The 18,250-nt window shown below is 38.6% G+C and overlaps 1 protein-coding gene across 1 annotated transcript in view; it reads left to right on the top strand.

Moving 5' to 3' along the window:
• Positions 1-5,894: 5,894 nt before the first annotated feature.
• The window catches only part of LOC150074923 (mitochondrial fission process protein 1), a 35,378-nt gene continuing 23,022 nt past the window's right edge, over positions 5,895-18,250 (top strand). The window contains exon 1 of the mRNA XM_090389341.1: positions 5,895-6,085. Coding sequence (XP_090245467.1) covers positions 5,953-6,085 — 133 coding nt within the window. The 5' untranslated portion in view covers positions 5,895-5,952. The remainder of the gene's footprint in view (positions 6,086-18,250) is intronic.

The following is an 18,250-nucleotide window of genomic DNA, read 5'->3' on the forward strand; positions in this document are numbered from 1 at the left end:
AAGCGGCATACCCCACTCAACCTAAGAGAGGACCCCCCCCTCCTTCCAGAAGGCACAAACGAAACTAGAAAGATGGGCAAAACAGGCACTCCATGGTGGACACTGCATTGACCTCTATCAAGATCATACAGATAAAACAGCTTCCAATGTATGGATATCTAGTGGAACGCTTTTCTCTGAAAATGAAAGATTCATGCACACCATCCAGGACCAGGTAATCAATACCAGGAACTATAAAAATACATCGTCAAGGAGCCCGGAGTGACAGATAACACGTCGACGATGCTACCTGCCATCAGAAACGATCCAACATATCACCAGGATGCAAACGGATCACTCAGATAGAGTACACTCCTTGACAATACCAGGTAATAAGGATATATTTGTATAGCCGACGCTAGCGAGGGAAGTAGCAGATCGTTAAAGAAAGCATACTGCATTACAAGAACACCAATGAGCCAAAACATTATGACCACCAAGTCGTAATGCAAATTGAAGAAACTGCAGGTGAACTACGGAGCGTGCGCGGGGTCAGGATACTGTATAAAAAACATCTGATACTGAGCTCCGTTAATCAGTGTTACTCTTGTTCTTCAGATGGGAAAGGCAGGGGGATATAAACAAGTTTGACAAAGGCCAAATTGTAATGGCCAGACGACTGGATCAAAGCATATCCGAAACGACACTGCTGGTGGGATGCTCATGGTCAGCCGTGGTTAGTACCTACCGAAAGTGGTCCGAGGGGGGGAAACCCACGAACCTCTGGCGAGGTGTTGGATGACCATTGCTCATTGATGCTCAAGGTGAGCAAAGACTCTCCCGGATGGTACGTTGCAACAGAAGGGCGACTGTGGCGCAACTCGCCGGTAATTGGAATGCTGGTGATCGGAGTAATGTGTCACAACACACAGTACATCAAACCCTGATGAAAATGGGGCTGTGTAGCCGCAGGCCGCTCCGAGTGCTCATGCTTACCACGGTTCACTGGCGACAGCGCGTACAATGGACATGCGAACATCGAAACTGAACCTTGAGTGATTGGAAGAAGGTCGTCTGGTTCAATGAATCACGTTTCCTGTTGCACCATGTGGACGGCCGGGTACGTGTGCGTCGTTTACCTGGGGAATTGATGGCGCCTAGATGCACCATGGGACAAAAACATGCCGGTGGCTGTGGTGTCATGCTTTGGGCAATGTTCTGCTGAGATACCCTGGGTTCAGTCATCCATCCATGTGCCAGGCACTCTGATGTCTACCACCTACCTAAACTTCATTGCTGATCAGGTACACCCTTTCATGGCAACAGTCGTACCCTCTGGTGGTGCTGTCTTTCAGCAGGATAATGTGCCATGCCACACCGTGCCGATTGTCGAGTATGGTTCGCGGAACATGAGGAAGGCTTCAAAGTATTAACCTGGCCTCCAAACTCCCGAGACATCAATCCCATCGAGCAGCTGTGGTTTCTGTTGGAACAGCAACTCCGATCTGCACTCTCAACCATGGACCTTACAGGAGTAAAAGTATCTGCTGGTTATGTGCTGGTACCAGATATCAAAAGACACATTTAGGAATCTTGTAGCGTACCGTCTGGTACGAGTTGTTTTGGCTGCATGTGGAGGACCAACGTCATATTAGGTAGGTGGCCATAATGTTTTGGCTCATTGGTGTATGAACCTAAAGGCCATACTAGAAACAACTACCCACAAGCTGTACTTGTACCACGTTAGAATAATGGGCAAACCAATCCCGCACTATTGATCGGACATAATCCTTGTCGACAAGAAGGAAAAAGCTACCTATCTGATTGACTTAGCAGTGCCCAACACTGGCAACTTCCAGAAAATCCACGATGAAAAGATTAGAAAGTATACAGTCTTAAGACAGGCGATCTGAGGTATATGGCATATTCAACAAATATGGGCGTTCTGGACGATTTGTTGTTTGTTTGTTTATTTGTTAGAGGATTTTATGCGCATCAGCGACATTGGCTTTATTCGGCCGTATATATTGTATGTAATTTGCATATGCTCTGTGGTCCATTTTTCTGTTTGCTGAACAAAAAACAAGGGTTTCCAGGAAAAAATCCAGCTGTCCCCACCTGAAACTAACTCAGCCACGTTGTGAAAGAGGCCCATAAATAAATATGAAAAAGGCCCACATATATATACACTGAGTCATCACTGAATTATGACCACCTACCTAATGCTCCACAGTTCCTCCTTCTGTCCTGAGTAAAGCAGCTATCTGACGTGGCATAGATTCAACAATATGTCGGAAGCGTTCGGGACGTATGGTCAACCAAGCTGTGTGTAATGCTGCTAGCAATTCAGGTATGGAGGTGATTGGTGTATCCAGACGCCCGATATGCCTTTCCATAGTGTCCCACAAGTGCTCTGTGTGATTGATATCGGCCGAGTTCGGAGGCCAACCGATATGCTGGAATTCAGAACTGTGTTCCGCAAACCATTCATGCACAACAAGTGCCCGATGGCTCGTCGCATTGTCATCTTGGAAGACACCATCGCCATTCTGGAAAAAGTGTAGCCTAGCGGGGTATACACAGTCAGCAAGCAGTTGACGATAGCGGAGACCAGTGATACATTGTTCTACAAGCACCAGAGGTTCAAGTTCCTGCTAGTGAAACATGCCCCACACCATACAACACTTCCACCGGCCTGCACTTTTGATACCATGCATGATAGATCAAGAACCTCATGTTGTTGACGCCAAATCCGTACACGACCATCCACGGTGTGGAGTAAATAACGTGACTCATCCGACCATGGTATCAAAATAACTTGCAAGCTCTTTGTACCAAGCGAGTCTTTTACACCGATGAACCTTAGTTAGGAGAGAATGCCGTAGGGGTCGTCTGCTGATATAGCCCATATGTGCGAGGGTGCTACGCATGGTCATTCCAGATATTGTTCCAGGTTGGCCCATGTTATTTTCGGTAGTCAACTCTTGAACAGTGCTGCGCCTGTTCGCCTGTACGAGTCTTCGGATCTGGTGCTCACCTCTAACATCGACCTTTCGTTGACCTTTGCAGTTTTGCCGTCGGGTTGTTGTTTGACCATTTTGATGCCAGTCCTGGTACACTTTAACTACGGCGGCTCTCGAACACCCTCACCAGTTCAGCCGTTTGGGAAATCGAGGCATCAGCGCTTCTAGCTCCCGCTAGAAGCGCTGATGATAGATAAGGTGTAAGAGCTCTTCCACTCTTAACACCTTATCTATGCTAAGTAGTTCGACTAACTGCGTATTCTCTTACTTCACGTGGTCAACGGGTCGCATTCAGTTTTCATAGGGGTGGTCACAATTGATGAGTCATACAATGAACACCTTTGAACACCTACGCTTGTGAATCTTAACTGATGCAATCTGTAAGAAATATTGCCATATACTTACGTTATTCGGACGACAATTGCAATTTTAACGGGCGATGCAGTTTCTTTTAACAACAGTATATACAGTATATATATAATTTTTAACCACTAAATTCAGTCTTTTATCACTGTGATGGAAAACTTTCATGTTAATGTAGTGTTAATCTATTGCTGGTTTAACAATTATACATTATAGGCACATTAATAGTATTCTGTATTAATTTTATTTGATTTATGGTTTTATTTAGTGCCGGAGGCATTTCAGTCATTAAGGCCTGACTGTCTGCCTAACAATTGATGTGCTAGCGGTGGTGGGTTAGCCTATTGTTACACGTTGAATTTAAATTTAAATTGCTAAAAGAATCATTACAAGACAATAATAGATTAGTGGAAATAATAATAAGGTAAAGTTAGGAGAAATTAAGATAATTTAAGGAAAAAGATTAAGGAAATATTAGGGAACAGAATTACATTCTCTCACATTGTCATCTCTCTGCTACTGCCGCAGGGGCTTTGATATATATATATATAAAACAATAAAAATAAATTAGAATAGAAAAAAATAATGCCAGCAGCATGGAAGACAGAAGAGCGAAAATTGTCTGTAATATATCGCTGATGACCTAAAACCCTACAGTAATAACCTTTATCTGGAGATTTTTAATAGATGAAGAATCATCGCTGATAATTCAAATCAACAGTAGTCGTTTATCTTGTAGTGTCTCTAACATGCTGGTATTGAAAACAATCATTTAATAAATTCAGTGAAGTTCTGCTGCTGTGTGAGTGGTAGTTTAAAAATACCCTCAGAGTACTCGAGAGCTGTTCAGAGCGTGAAGAGCCCTCAAGTATTTTGGCTTGATTTTCATATTACATTAGCTGAGGCATATGATGCAAGAAAGCAAGCTTATACAGCATCAGCCAAAAAAACCCCTTCCCATTTCACCCTTCCGCTCCCTCCAAATGTTTGTCTAGTTCAGCCATAAAATTATTTAAGCTATCAACTTCCACAACAACAGATGGAAGTCTGTTTGAGCAATTAACTACCTGCTGGCTAAAGGTAAACTTCTGCACATCTATTCTAAAACTGTCTTTCCTCAATTTGAATCTACGCCCCCTCAGGTTCTTAATCTGAGCAAGCAGAAGTTTCCCATTAGCATTGCGCTCCTCAGACCATTCAAGGCTTTATACACCTTAATTAGATCACCTCGCAGGTGCCTAGTCTCCAGATGCTGCAACTTGCAGAACTTAAGCCTTTCTTCGCAAGTGTACCCCTTTGTTCCTATCACCAATCTTGTTGTCCTTCTCTGTACTCGTTCCAACAACTCTACATCCTTCCTAAAATGTGGTCTTCAGGCCTGTATGCAGTACTCAAGCTGTGGCCCGACCATTGCTTTATACAAAGGGATAATCACCTCCTTGTCTCTGCTAGCAAAATTCCTATATATCATTGACAAAACTCCATGACCTGCTCTGGGAGCCCAGCTGCACTGCTTACAAAACTTTATATCTAACTGCACAATTCCTCCCCAGGTCTTTTTCATTTTCTACCTCCCTGAGTGTAGTAGCTTTCTCTTGGGTTACTGCTACCCATATGCAGTGCTTTGCATTTGTCATTGTTAAACTTCAGTCGCCACTTCTCAGCCGTCTGCCTAACACTTCCTAACTGCATAACTTTTCTTAACTGCCTAACATATGATACCTTATTGATGTCAACAAAGCTCAGTACTGCTAGCCTGGACTATCACTCTGCCAGAGGTGTTAGACTTCGAAAGCCGGATCTGCTGAAGTGCAGTGGTGTGGTTGCTCCAGGGTCCCCAACGTAGCTGGAACTCCAGAACAATGAAATCATTGTTGGTTCATTGACCCTACCTGACCTATTTTTAGGTCCTTTAAAATGTGTTCTAGAGGTGATGAAGGAAAATCTTGGCTCTCTTCCACTCTTTACAATATGAATCTTGCAAAGTTTTTTAATAGTGGTTTTGTTTAGTTTCTTCCTAAGAGCAGGAACTGTAAATACAACTTAGGACAATATTTCAGCATAGAGTTAATTGAATTGCCATAATAAGAGAGAAAGAAATGTTTTCTATGTTATTTCGGTTTTTCTATCTGATTCTTATACAGTCCCGTAAAGCATAGGGAACTCCTCAGCAGCTGTGAATTAATCTGTCTTATTGCTAATTAAAGTATTTTAGCACTGATTAATAAATTGAAGCTGTTCCATCACTGGATCCCGTACAGATGTAGTGCACTGATTCAGTGGGGCTTTACGTTATTTCCTGTTTTGTTGAGGTCTATTAAATCGAGGGTTTACTGTAATGTTTTTATGCATTAACCACGATGATCTTTGTTTTCTGTTTTCTGCTGTGTTGTACACGAAGAATCACGATCGATAATGAAATGAAGGGTATTGTTTTTTCTATGTTGCTCCTCTAGTGGTAAAAAAGTGAACCATACAAACTTTTTTGGAGCCTGACTACTCTGTGCACAAGAGGGAGAGAATAAAGCGAGAGTAGAGAATTGTGACCTTGGGTGTCGATTCCGTTCGTTATAATGGGTCGACTCCCATGCTTCACATTGATAAGTTGATTTGTTCACGAAAGACGCATCACTTTTGTATTCGAATGGCGCAAAATGGGAAGTTGTGTGAACCAGCTAAAGAAATTGATATATATCGTGATACTCCTATTCGTCTCCTCGGTAAGAGAGCAGTATCGGCCAGTTCGTTTCAAGTTAGTTGAGATGAATCGTTCAAATTCAGAATGTCTTTTAAATATTTTTGCCACCATTCCGGTAAAATTATAAGATCGTGTAACATTAAACAATAACGTTAGACTAGCTTATTGCATCCTTGCTGGCCTTCGTGAAAAGCTAATACAAGAGCACGAAATAATCTTTACTCTGAGAGCAAAAACGGAAAACATCGTTTCCAAAGTGATTACCGTCCAAGAACAGATTCAGTTCGTTCTTGAATGTTATACTAATGATTAGACATGGGAATAGTAACAGGTAGCAACGTATTAGAATTACTCTTGTGAATAGAATAATTCTAATATATTATCCCCTTCCCCAAGAATTGCTTTTCCATGTTTTTTTACACTTGCTCTTTTTTCCCCCCCAAAATTGAAAGCTGAAAATGCCCTGGCCCCGTCCTCTTGTTCCCTTCGTGTTGCGTCACCGAACATCTATAATTTAAGTACTATTGCTGCAGTTTTCAGCTGGCCCTTGGGGCAGCACTGAAAACGGGATATGTGATTGAAAATTACGCTCGAATTTATAACTAGCCATTATATAGCATGCATGCATAGTACTACCTGCTACTATGCAACTTAACATCATAAAAAACAGTATTTCAGTTTGCTCAAGCTCTACACAGCACTTACCCCTCCAGATTCCCCACTGTTGTGAAGTTCGATTACACCGGAACATTCATAAATTATGTAGCGCTATTTTCATAACTACAACATTTTTTTATTGCCATCTATGTTATTAAATTATAAATTACCCTAGGTAAAGTTACATTAATATTCAGGAAAAAAATGTGTTGCAGCAGAATTCAGGTAACCATTCACTCCCATCCGTAATATGCTGTAATATTTTGTTTACTAGCACCAATTATTTGCAGATGGGCCCCTAATTTAGGGTTACCTGACGTCCTAGTTTTTAGGGCGGCCTCACGGATTTTACACTTGCGTTCTGGTTTTTTTTTTTTTTTTTTTTGTAATTTAAAAACATCTCATCATAAAATGAATTTTCATTAAATATTCTTTCATTAAACATTCTTGAAAATAAATTTCAAATATAATTTGAAAATGGATTGTAAAACATTTAATTACTTACTTTGTAATCCAAACTTACTGAAAATGATTGGCAGTAAAGATAAATATGTATTGTAATTTTTTAATAATAAATATAATTTTTAAAATGTTCTCGTTTTGTCCTCCTTTTTTTAAAACTAAAAATGTCCCAGTTTTTTCCTATTTTGTATGAACTTATAACATGCATATTAATTTATTAATTGAAATGCACTCTATAACATCAGGAATATGTGACTAATCAAACAAAAAAAATACCACCCAGATCAGTTTGCCAATAAATAAATTTTTTGTTATACTCCTAGATAGAGGAGTTTACATAGTATAGAGAGAATACAAAAGCATCATATATTATTGTGGATTATTGTGTGTGACAGAGCGAAACGGAAGACAGAATAAATAATGACAAGTTTAATACTAATTGTAAAACATATATTAAATACAAGTTGTATTTAATAATACTAACTATATACATACAAGTTGTATATTAAATACATAGAACTTGTACACATTTAATAAATGTGTGTTTTACAATTAGTATTAAACTTGTCATTATTTATTCTGTCTTCCGTTTCGCTCTGTCACACACAATAATCCACAATAATAATGAATCCAGAGCGCACAGGCCTCTTTAATCATATCATCATACATCTTGGGCTAGAACCACAGTTACTTGAAATGTGGGTACTACTGTACTGTTGCATTTGGCCACTTCTAGTTCCTAAACTATGATGCAGCATTGCAGGATCACTGCAATATGTGGGGCTGCTGGTGTAAGGAAGAAATTTGCAGCCCTCCCTCATTAAAAAAAGTTGGCTATTTTTGGTGAATTGAATGTAGTCCTCTTACAACACCCTTTATAAATTAGCTTTGCTTTGGCAACAATGTTTCATTTTATTAGTGGATGATTTATATATATATATATATATATATATATATATATATATATATATATATATATATATATATAAAATCAATTTTACCCTTTGTTTAAGCAAATATTGCAATTGATAATGTCAATTTTCAATAAATTAACCCTAAAATGGCAAGATAATGTTCATGTCAAGCAAAAGAAACAATGCAGGATGAAATAATTTTGAATGGACTTCAGTGGCAAGCTAACAGTGGGAATTATTTGATTCATCTTTAATGCATGAAGTGTTTTTTTTATTCAGTGTTAATTGCAGAAGCTATCTCACCAGGTCTGGAATGATATTCCGGAATGCACTAGACTGTCATTCCAGTTTGTCATACGTATCAGTAATGTCATGTACTGTATTATTAAAAATAAGGTATTTTATTAACAAGTGTTCATTTGATTCCTGGCCATTGGGTATCTTCCCTACCAAAATGACTGGCTGTAGTGGCATGCTTGCAAGAAGTCATGTGAATTGTGTGTTCAAATTTGTGTAACAGTCCAATAAAACAAAAATTACAGTAAAGTTATCAGTTCTTGTGTAGCTTCTGTTTTGTGTTAATATTAGTTATATAATGCAAGGAAGCAACAGGCTTTTTCTGCACCTGCCAAAAAAAAAAAAGATAATAATGAATAAATAAAATATATAAAAGAAGAAAAACTATGTATTTCTGTCCTCATGTTGGTGACTATCTAGCTGACCTTTGAATTTACCCAAGCTGTCAGCCTCAAATATCCATGGAGGTAACTTGGAGGGGCATTTTAAAAGTTCATGGCCCGAGTATGAAGGGTTTATATAGTGTCTGGTAATGTTACTTTTCAACATAGTTCCCTTTGGAGCCAATATACTTTAGCCACTGGTGCTGCAGTGTGTTAATCCAGTTGCAAGAATGTTTTCTCTTGGGCTTCGAGGAATACATCCGCTGCTACAATGACATCACTATCAGTGGGAAAGTGGATGCTAACCAGGTATTTTTTTCTATAGTTAGGAAGGAGGTGAAGGGCCTTTGGTGATAGATCTGATGAATATAAGGGAAGGTCTAAGATTTCAATGCAGGGTGAACAGGCACATTTTACTGGTGCAAGAAGACTCCTTTGCTGAGTTTTCTTCTTCTTCACCCTTTGCTGGGGTTTTTATTGTACAGCTCTGAAATCCATATGGATGTAACAATCTTAATGTTGAATCTGAAGGCTGAATATGAAAAAAATTAAATAAAACAGGTTTTAAAAACACACCTTATATTAACAATATGATGCACTAAAAAGTTGAAAATAAATATATATATATATATATATATATACACACACTGGTGTTCAAAGAAAGTGCATCACCCAGGAATTTCAAATTTCTAACCCTTTTTTGTGATGGTATGTTACATTAATGACTAGCATCACAAATAGAAATATAAACAAAAGATATTTATGAATAGTTAAGGCAAAGCTAAGTAATATTTGACAGGTGCTCTCAAAATATTCCAAAATGAGCATTTGAAACCTTTTATACGATAGTTTTGGGAAACACTACAATTATGGTTGAAAGTTTATCAGAAGCCCTGTTTGCTTCAGTTTATCATTTTAAGTGGAAAACAAAATTAAAAGTTCACCAGGTGCAAACTAATATTTAGTTGAACTGCCTCTGGCCCTAATGACAGTAGCACACCATCGAGGCATTGACAAGATCAATTTCTGAAGATAATCAACTGATAGTTTGTGGTTCCAAACATGAATTATGGCATCCTGAAGTTCATGAAGGGTCTTTGGTTTCTTTCTGGCAACTGCAGATTCCACACGATGCCAACAGTTCTCTATAGGATTCAAGTCCGGGCTAAGATTCAAGTTTCCAGCTAAGAGTTGTTTATTTGGTTTTTAGGAGCATTAGCAGCTAAGGCCATATTGCTTCGGGATATGCGGTGGTCATTCCCTGACCTTTCCGCATCTTCTGTGTTTGGTGGTGACGGGCTTGAATCCTGGTCTAATCAAGAAGCGTGTGCTACGCACTGCTGCTCCTTCCCACCTGACTACGGAGGCGCCTACCTAAGAATTGTAATGAACCGTTCTTCCAACCATTTTTTCACCTGTAACAAATGTAAACACATTACTGTCAAACCTCTAATGCAGAAACGAAGCTAAAGTAACTACAGAAGTGCCTATTTACACTTTTCGCCTGATGACAAGGAGCAGAGTCGTTCTGGAAGATGCAGTTACTTGTCAGGTTTAAATGGTCTCTAATGGTTGGCAGCAATTTGCCTTCGAATATAGCCAGGTATCCATTGGCATTTACAGAACCTTTTATAAACTGAAGGTGACCTACTCCGCGATATGAAAGGCACCCCCATAACATTTGGCTGGTAGGGAATTTCACTGTAGACACGATACAGTCTGTGGATGGTATTCTTCACCACATCTATGGCGAATCGTGTCTCCCATCAGAGCTATGCAGGTTGAATTTCTTCTCATCCGAGAAAATTACTGACTTCACTGCTCGGGGGTTCCATTTGGCATGCTCCTTACACCAAATTAATTGGGCCTTTTTCATTTTTTGTGTAGAATGACTGGCTACAAGTCCATTTTTGAAGAGGTGTCTTCTGACTGTTACTGCACTTGCTACCACTCCTGTATGTTCTTTCCATTCTCTTTTCAGCTCAGATGAAGCTTTACGGTTTTTAAGGCATAAGCGCTTCAAAATGCGGTCATGTTTTGGCGTAGAGAGTCGTTTACATCTGGTTCTTTTTTTTTTTTCCTATCGGCAGAACAAGTATTCTTGAGTTTGGAAAGAAATCTACTCACTGTCAACTGATTACAAGACCCTCTAGAAGTAGTGTAGGAAGAACATCCTTCCTCACGTAAAGCAACAATAGCACTCTCTTCGTGGTGTCAACTGCATGTAATTTGCCATCCTCACATAGTCAGGGAATGACTGGAACTCTTGCAGAGTGTGCTTATATAGCTGAAAGTAACAGCTGATGCAATATTATGTCATCACCTACGCTTGTGAATCTTATCTGATGCAATCTGTAAGAAATATTGCCATATACTTACGTTATTTGGACGACAATTACAATTTTAAGGGGTGATGCACTTTCTTTGAACACCAGTGCAGATATATAGAGTTCAAGTGCAGTTAATAAGTTTTCAAAAAATATCTATCTCATGAAGACAGAAACCGTACCGTTTTGTGTTTGTCTTCTGCACTCTAATGACAAAACCTGAACCAGATACACAAGTTACCACACTCATTGCATTTGAGACATGAGTGAAGAGAGAATAAATTTGAATTTAACCAGTGACAATGAATCCACCGAGAAACAGAGTTGGTTTAAAGGAGTATTTTCAGAAACAAAAAAAGAAAATGATGAGGACAAAAGTGAACATGAAAATAAAAAAATTTTAACTTCAGGATATACATATATATATATTTTGTTCTTTTTATTATTTTTCTTTTTTAAAATTTCTTCACTTAAATTATTGTAATGTGTGTGTGTGTGTATTAATAATTTATATATACAATAATTGAAACATAATATAACCGTATGATTTTATTTTCCTCCTCAATTTTCCTACTTGCACTTGCTTGTGCAGTTCTAAATTTTTCTTAAAATAACCCCTGACTGTCTGGCCTTTTTGAAGGTAATCCACTAGCAACACTCCATCAGCATCCCAAAAAACTGATACCGTCATCTTGCCAGCAGAATGAATCAACATGGCTTTCTCTGGAGGGGTGAAGAGCTGCGCTTCCACTTTGGACTGTTCCTTTGTAGCTGGCTGAAAGTGATGGACTTACATGTTATCCATGGTCACGTTCCTTGCACGGAAATTTGCTGGATCTGTTTGAAAATAAAACAGATGTTCGCTTGAGTTGACAACCCTTGTGTGTTTTTGATCTGCTGTCAGCAACTTTGAACCCATCATGCAGCGAGTGACCCAACGAGTGAGAATCTGTTGTTACGTGGTACACATGTTCAGACAAGATGTCCAAGATACTGGGAATGTACCAAACTCTCACTCATTGATCGCTCATCACCAGATTGTGCACACTGCCAACTTTTTTAAAAACCCCCAGCACAAAAGGTATTAGAATCTATAGTACTCAGTACAATGCGCCTGTTTGAAGGTAAAGAAGATGAAAGAACTGGAGTGATTAAGGTTGCAAGTCTTACTTCCACAGCATTGGTCATTTTCTAGACTCTCCCTTCCTCATTTAAATTCTGCTGCCCACTTCTTAACTATGGAATAGGAAGTGGCTTCCTTCCCAATGTTTTAACCATATCCTCATGAAATGCCTTTGGTGTTAGTCTCATTTTTCTCAAATATTAGATGACTGCAGGGTGACTGATTTTATCCACCTTCTTTTTCTTTCACACAACTTTGTTGACTTCAAGACCTGTAATTAAAAAAAAAATAAACTGCATGAAACTTGTTTGATTACTATTTGAAGTGTATACAGTAAGTACAGGAAATTTTAACAGTGTACCACTACCTATTCATACTCAGGCCACAAACTTTTCAAATGCCCCTCATATTTCAGTAATTAACAACTTCTGGACTACACTGTTGGCATTCTTAGTGAGAGGACGTGTTTTCATAGTGCTCCTAAGTCTAAAGTGCAGAGAGAGCATAGAGATTAGAGAGGTTAGATAATTGCTTTTAATTAATTTCTTTAATATATTGTAAAGTTTATTTTGATATAAGTTTTTTCCCTGTAATAGTTTGTAAATTTAATTTTTATAATATTATAAATATAATTTTTTTTAAAAGTTACTTTCTGTGATATTTAGTAAATTTAACAATGGTGGTGACAAGATCCACCTTGAGCACTTTGTCAGAGTATGTCGTGACTTGTGCAGAAATAGCTGATGGTGATTTTTGGCTTAATCACAATTTCATCGTTTGCAGAACCTGTGGTGGGTACTCAAAATTCGACCTAGTGGATAACCATAGCTCATTTGGCGATTATTTTATTTTTTTTGTCACAATTGTATGGACTGTACCGATCTAAAGTTAAAATTTGGTGCATTGTTAGAAGAATTTGAGTCACTGAAAAAATGGGTGCTCGCCTTTGAGAAAAGTGCAACTGGGAGCTCGTCAGGGACTCAAGACTCTAGTAACCTACCAAGTGATGCACTCCTGATTTGGGCCCCAGAACTGAATAACCAGATGCAAGCTGCTCTGGTTCAAAAGGACTTAGTTCTATTAGGAGACTCCATTGTCAGGAAATGGGAAATATTTTTTGTAATAAGGATAGGTGGACTAGAACCAGGGTATGTCTGCCAGGAGCAACAATTAATGTCACCAACAGATTGTCAGATTTTAAGGAGGTAAAGAGAATATTATTATTCACGTGGGGACTAATGATATTAAGCACACATGATCTGATGATTTGTTAGACAAATATGGGACCATGCTGAAGAAATGCCGCAAGTTAGGTCAGAATGTCTGTGTCTGCGATTCTGTCCAGGCTGGATAGGAGGGATTATATGCTGTGAAAGCCTTGTGGATTAACTCGAGGCTTGAAGGACTATGCAAGGCTTTTGGGGGGGGGAATTTTTATCAGCTTGTCCCGCACTTGTAGGTAGGAGGAATCTGTTTTGTAGAGGCAGGATACGTTTAAACAAAGGCGATGCAAGGTTTTTTGCCAGTATTATTGAGGATACCTTAAGAGTTCAGAGAAACTGCTAGTTTGGGCAGACAAGGGTAATATATAGGTACGTGTTTATTAGTCAAAGTAATGTTTGCAGATACCTCAGGAGTTCTTACCTGTTACTGCAACAGATCATATTAGCAAGATGTTCTGAGGACAGAAATGTTTAAAACGAGTGGGTAGCTAATGCCAGGAAAGCAAGTTTAAATAACTTCAAGGGATGTATCAGGGTAGTTAACTATACCAGAACACCAAGTCTTAATTGTTTATACAATAATGTCAGAAGTATTGTCAATAAAATGGGTAAATTCAAACTCCTGGTTAGGACAAGTAATGCTGACATAATATGGCTTATGGAAACATGGTGCCACCTGGAAATAGGGGATGATGAGTTTCAGTATGGTATGTACAATATACATTAGGAAGGATAGGGCAGTTAGAGGGGGCAAGGGTCATGCATCTTATCAAAAGCAGCCTGAGCATGATGAAAGCTTTCCTGGATTCAGACATTTCACATGCTAGTATAGAATCTATATGGTGAGAGATAGTTGGAAGCAAAGGTATAATGAGAGTAGGAGTAATCTACAGGACAGGTGATTGCAAATATTATGATGAGAGCCTCTACATACAAATAGCATGAGCAAGTAAGCATGAATGCCTTATTATGGGTGATTTTAATTTGCCTCTAATAGATTGGAGCAGATGGGAAGGAAACTCTGTGGGGAACAAAATTTTAAAATTGACTAGATGATTGTTATTTGTATCAACATGTCAGGGAAAGGACTAGGGAAAAGAATAATTTAAGGAAAAGAAATTATGAGAGCTTAAGGTGCTACATAGCCTTTATTATCTGTGTAGATATCTCACAGAGAGCGAATACAATTGAATTATGGTATATATACCTTTAAAACATTAATCACAAAACTCTTGAATGCATATATACCATTAAAAAAAACAGCGTGTGTACTCTGTACGCCCGAAAGATGTTTTATGTTATGTGAAAACATCCTTGGATGAGGTTAAAGGGTTGGGCCTTCATAGTCGTTGCATCTGCAGTTGGCAATTCTAAGAGAAGTAACAGATAACTTTCTGGAATGCACAATTTTGCATCATTTTCATACTATAATTGATCACAGATAGCACAAACAGTTCCAAATGTTTGTGCTATCTGTGAATTTTTCAGAAATTGTTGTTCAAATTCATTATAGGAATTACAATCATGTTGTTCTTGATGAACGATGATGTTCTTGTAAATGATTTCATGCTCAACTACTGTTTAAACTTGTGGAGGGTCTACAACAGGTGGTTGAGCTAAAATATGATTTTATTTCTTTTTGGATGATGCAATTGAAGCTGGTTGTTGCAGTGTACCATGTGTAACTGGTTCAGAAATCATTTGAAAATGCTCAGGTAATTCATTTGAACTCAAATTTTCTGGATCGAAATCTTCAGAAAGTTCTTGAATGTAATTTCATGATGTTGACAGTCCAGCTTTTTGATGAGAAGTTAATGTAGAAGGTTGATGTTGATCAAAATCTTGAGAAGCAGATTTCATTATACTCTGAATATTTTTTTTTGTCTTGTACATTTTTGAAATCGTTCTTTTGTCAATATGGGAGGCTTCTTTGGTGGCTTTGAAGCTTTTATTTTTGTATAATATTACTACCCGCTACTTACTCTACCAAATTAACTTTAGTAACTGACTTAGCATCATTTAGGAAATAATGTCATTTCTGTCTCTTAGTATGAACTATGTAACTTTTTATTCTCACACCTGCTACTTACTCCAATGAATCAATGTTAGTGACTGAGTTAGCATTGTTAGCGCCATTTAGGAAGTGACATTATTTGTATTATTTCCGTCTGAAAATTGCTTTTGCTTTAAATGTAGTAGGTGCTGCCAAAGATGTTTTCCCATCAAAATACCCCACAAGGAGGATTCCAAGTTGGATGAATAATAAAGTTGCCAGATTACTTGAGCAGAAAAAGACAGCATGGAAAAGTTATAGAGCAATAAAAAGTACTGAAGCCTATAACAGCTACAAATTGATCTGTAATAGTGCCACAGAAAAGGTTAGACTGGCAAAGGTAGATTGTGAGAAATCACTGGCAAAGAGAGAAAAGTGTGGGGATAAGAAATTCTTCACATGTTAAATGCAAAGAAGAGAAGAACAAATCAGATCGGACACTTATGTGGGATAGTATTAGATACCCCAGCTGATGTTGCAGATGAATCAACAGTTACTTTGCATTGATATTTACAGAAGAAAAACCCTTTGTCTATGGAAAATTATGGGAGTGAAGTTGAAAAATATGTAATTAATGATATTGAAATTTCGCATGATTATTTAATGAAAAAACTGTTGAGCCTGCAGGCGAGAGAGACTGCTGGGGTTGATGGCATATACCCTATAATTTTAAGGGAGGTGGTAAGTGAGTGCACTGAACCATTAAGGCTAATTGTGGGAGCATCACTGGACTCGGGAGTGATTCCATTGGATTGGAAAAGTGCCAATGTATTGCTAATACATAAAGGTGGCTCTAAGAGTGCAGTGAGAAATTACTGATTGTTAACAGGGAGAATCGTGGAGGCAATGATCAAGGGTGGAATTTGGGATCATTTAGATAGAAATGGAATTCTGAAGGACACACAGCATGGTTTTGTGAAGGAAAAATCATGTTTAACAAATCTGGTTAGCTATTTTGACAGGGTAATTCATGAGCTGGATTTAGGGAATAATTTCGACATTGTTTATTTAGATTTCAGCAAAGAATTTGACTCAGTCCCACATGAGCAGTTACTTTATAAGCTGGAACAGGTTGGAATCATTAGCATTAGTAAAGGCACATGATGGAAGAAAGCAAGCTTATATAGCATCAGCCAAAAAAAAACAAAAAAAATTCTCATTTCACCCATCCACTCGCTCCAAATGTTTGTCTAGTTCTGCCTTGAATCTATTTAACCTATCAACTTCTACGACAACAGATGGAAGTTTGTTCCAGCAATAAACCACACGCTGGCTAAAGGCAAATATCCGCACATCTATCCTACAACTGTCTTTCTTCAATTTGAATTTATGCCCTCTAAGGTGATTATTCTGAGCAAGAGGAAGAATCCTATCAGCATTGATCATGCTCAAACCATTCAAGGCTTTATACACCTCAATTAGATCACCTCACAGGTGCCTAGTCTCCAGACACTGTAATTTGCAAAACTTAAGCCTTTCTTTGTAAGAGCAACCCTTTGTTCCATTCACTAATCTTGTTGCCCTTCTCTGCACTTGCTCCAGCAGCTCTACATCCTTCCTAAAATGACTCCTCCAGACCTGTATACAGTACTCAAGGTGTGGCCTAACCATTGCCTTATACAAGGGGATAATCAACACCTTATCCCTGCTAGAAAAATTCCTGTATATCATTCAAAAGGCACCATTAGCTACACTTGCAGACCATCTGCACTGCTCAGAAAAGTTCATATCTGCCTGTACGATTACCCCAAGGTAATTCTTTTCATTCTCTACCACTGTCAGTGTAGTACCACACAGTTGATATGATACGTTACTCTGGGGTTACTGCTTCCCTTATACAGTACTTTACATTTGTCAATGTTCAACTTCAGTTGCCATCTCAGCCGATCTGCTCAACTTTTCCAGATCCTGTTGCAGCAGTGTACTGTCATTAGTGTCATTAACAACCCTGCCAACCTTTGTATTGTCTGCAGACTTGGACATTAAGACTGATATACTATCATCAGTATCATTAATAAATACAGAAAACAGCAATGGACCCAACACTGAACCCTGGGGGACTCCACTAATAACATTAGTCCACGAAGAGCAGTGTCCATTGATTACCACTCTCTCTTCTCCCACTCAACCATCCCTTTATCCATAGCAGCAATTTACCTCCAATGCCACACTGCTCCAATTTGTGCAGCAGTCTTCCATGTGCAACAGTATCAAAAAACCTTTCTAAGATCCAAATCATATGATATATGAAAGTTTTTCCCTGTATCCAGTTCCTTTGTGACCACATCATAGTATCCAGTCAAATTGGTCAGACAAGACTTCCCCTTAACAAAACCATGCTGTGTCCGAGCTATAACTGAAGTCTTGTCTAGATGATCCTGCAGTGCTTCTTTAACCAGTGCCTCCATTAATTTCCCCGGGACAGAAGTTAAACTAACAGGTCTGTAATTACTTGTCACCCTTTGATCCTCCTTTGTGAATTGGGATCACATTTTCACATCTCCAGTCCTTGGGTACCTCCCCTGAGTCCAAGGAAGCTCTCATAATTATGGATAAGGGTTTGCTTACTTCCTTTGCTGCCTCATTTAATATAACTGGATAGATACCATCCATCCCAGGTGCCTTTCTTATGTTTATCTTCAACAATTTCTCCTCCACTTTGCTCTCAGTTATTACGAAATCATCTAGCTCACTGCCAGAGTTTAATTCGCCTCTGGCATTCCCCTCCCTGAATAACTCCTCATGTGT

Source organism: Mastigoproctus giganteus, unplaced genomic scaffold (assembly GCF_048544385.1).
Source record: "Mastigoproctus giganteus isolate SK-2022 unplaced genomic scaffold, ASM4854438v1 scaffold_15, whole genome shotgun sequence".
Lineage (NCBI taxonomy): Eukaryota > Metazoa > Arthropoda > Arachnida > Uropygi > Thelyphonidae > Mastigoproctus > Mastigoproctus giganteus.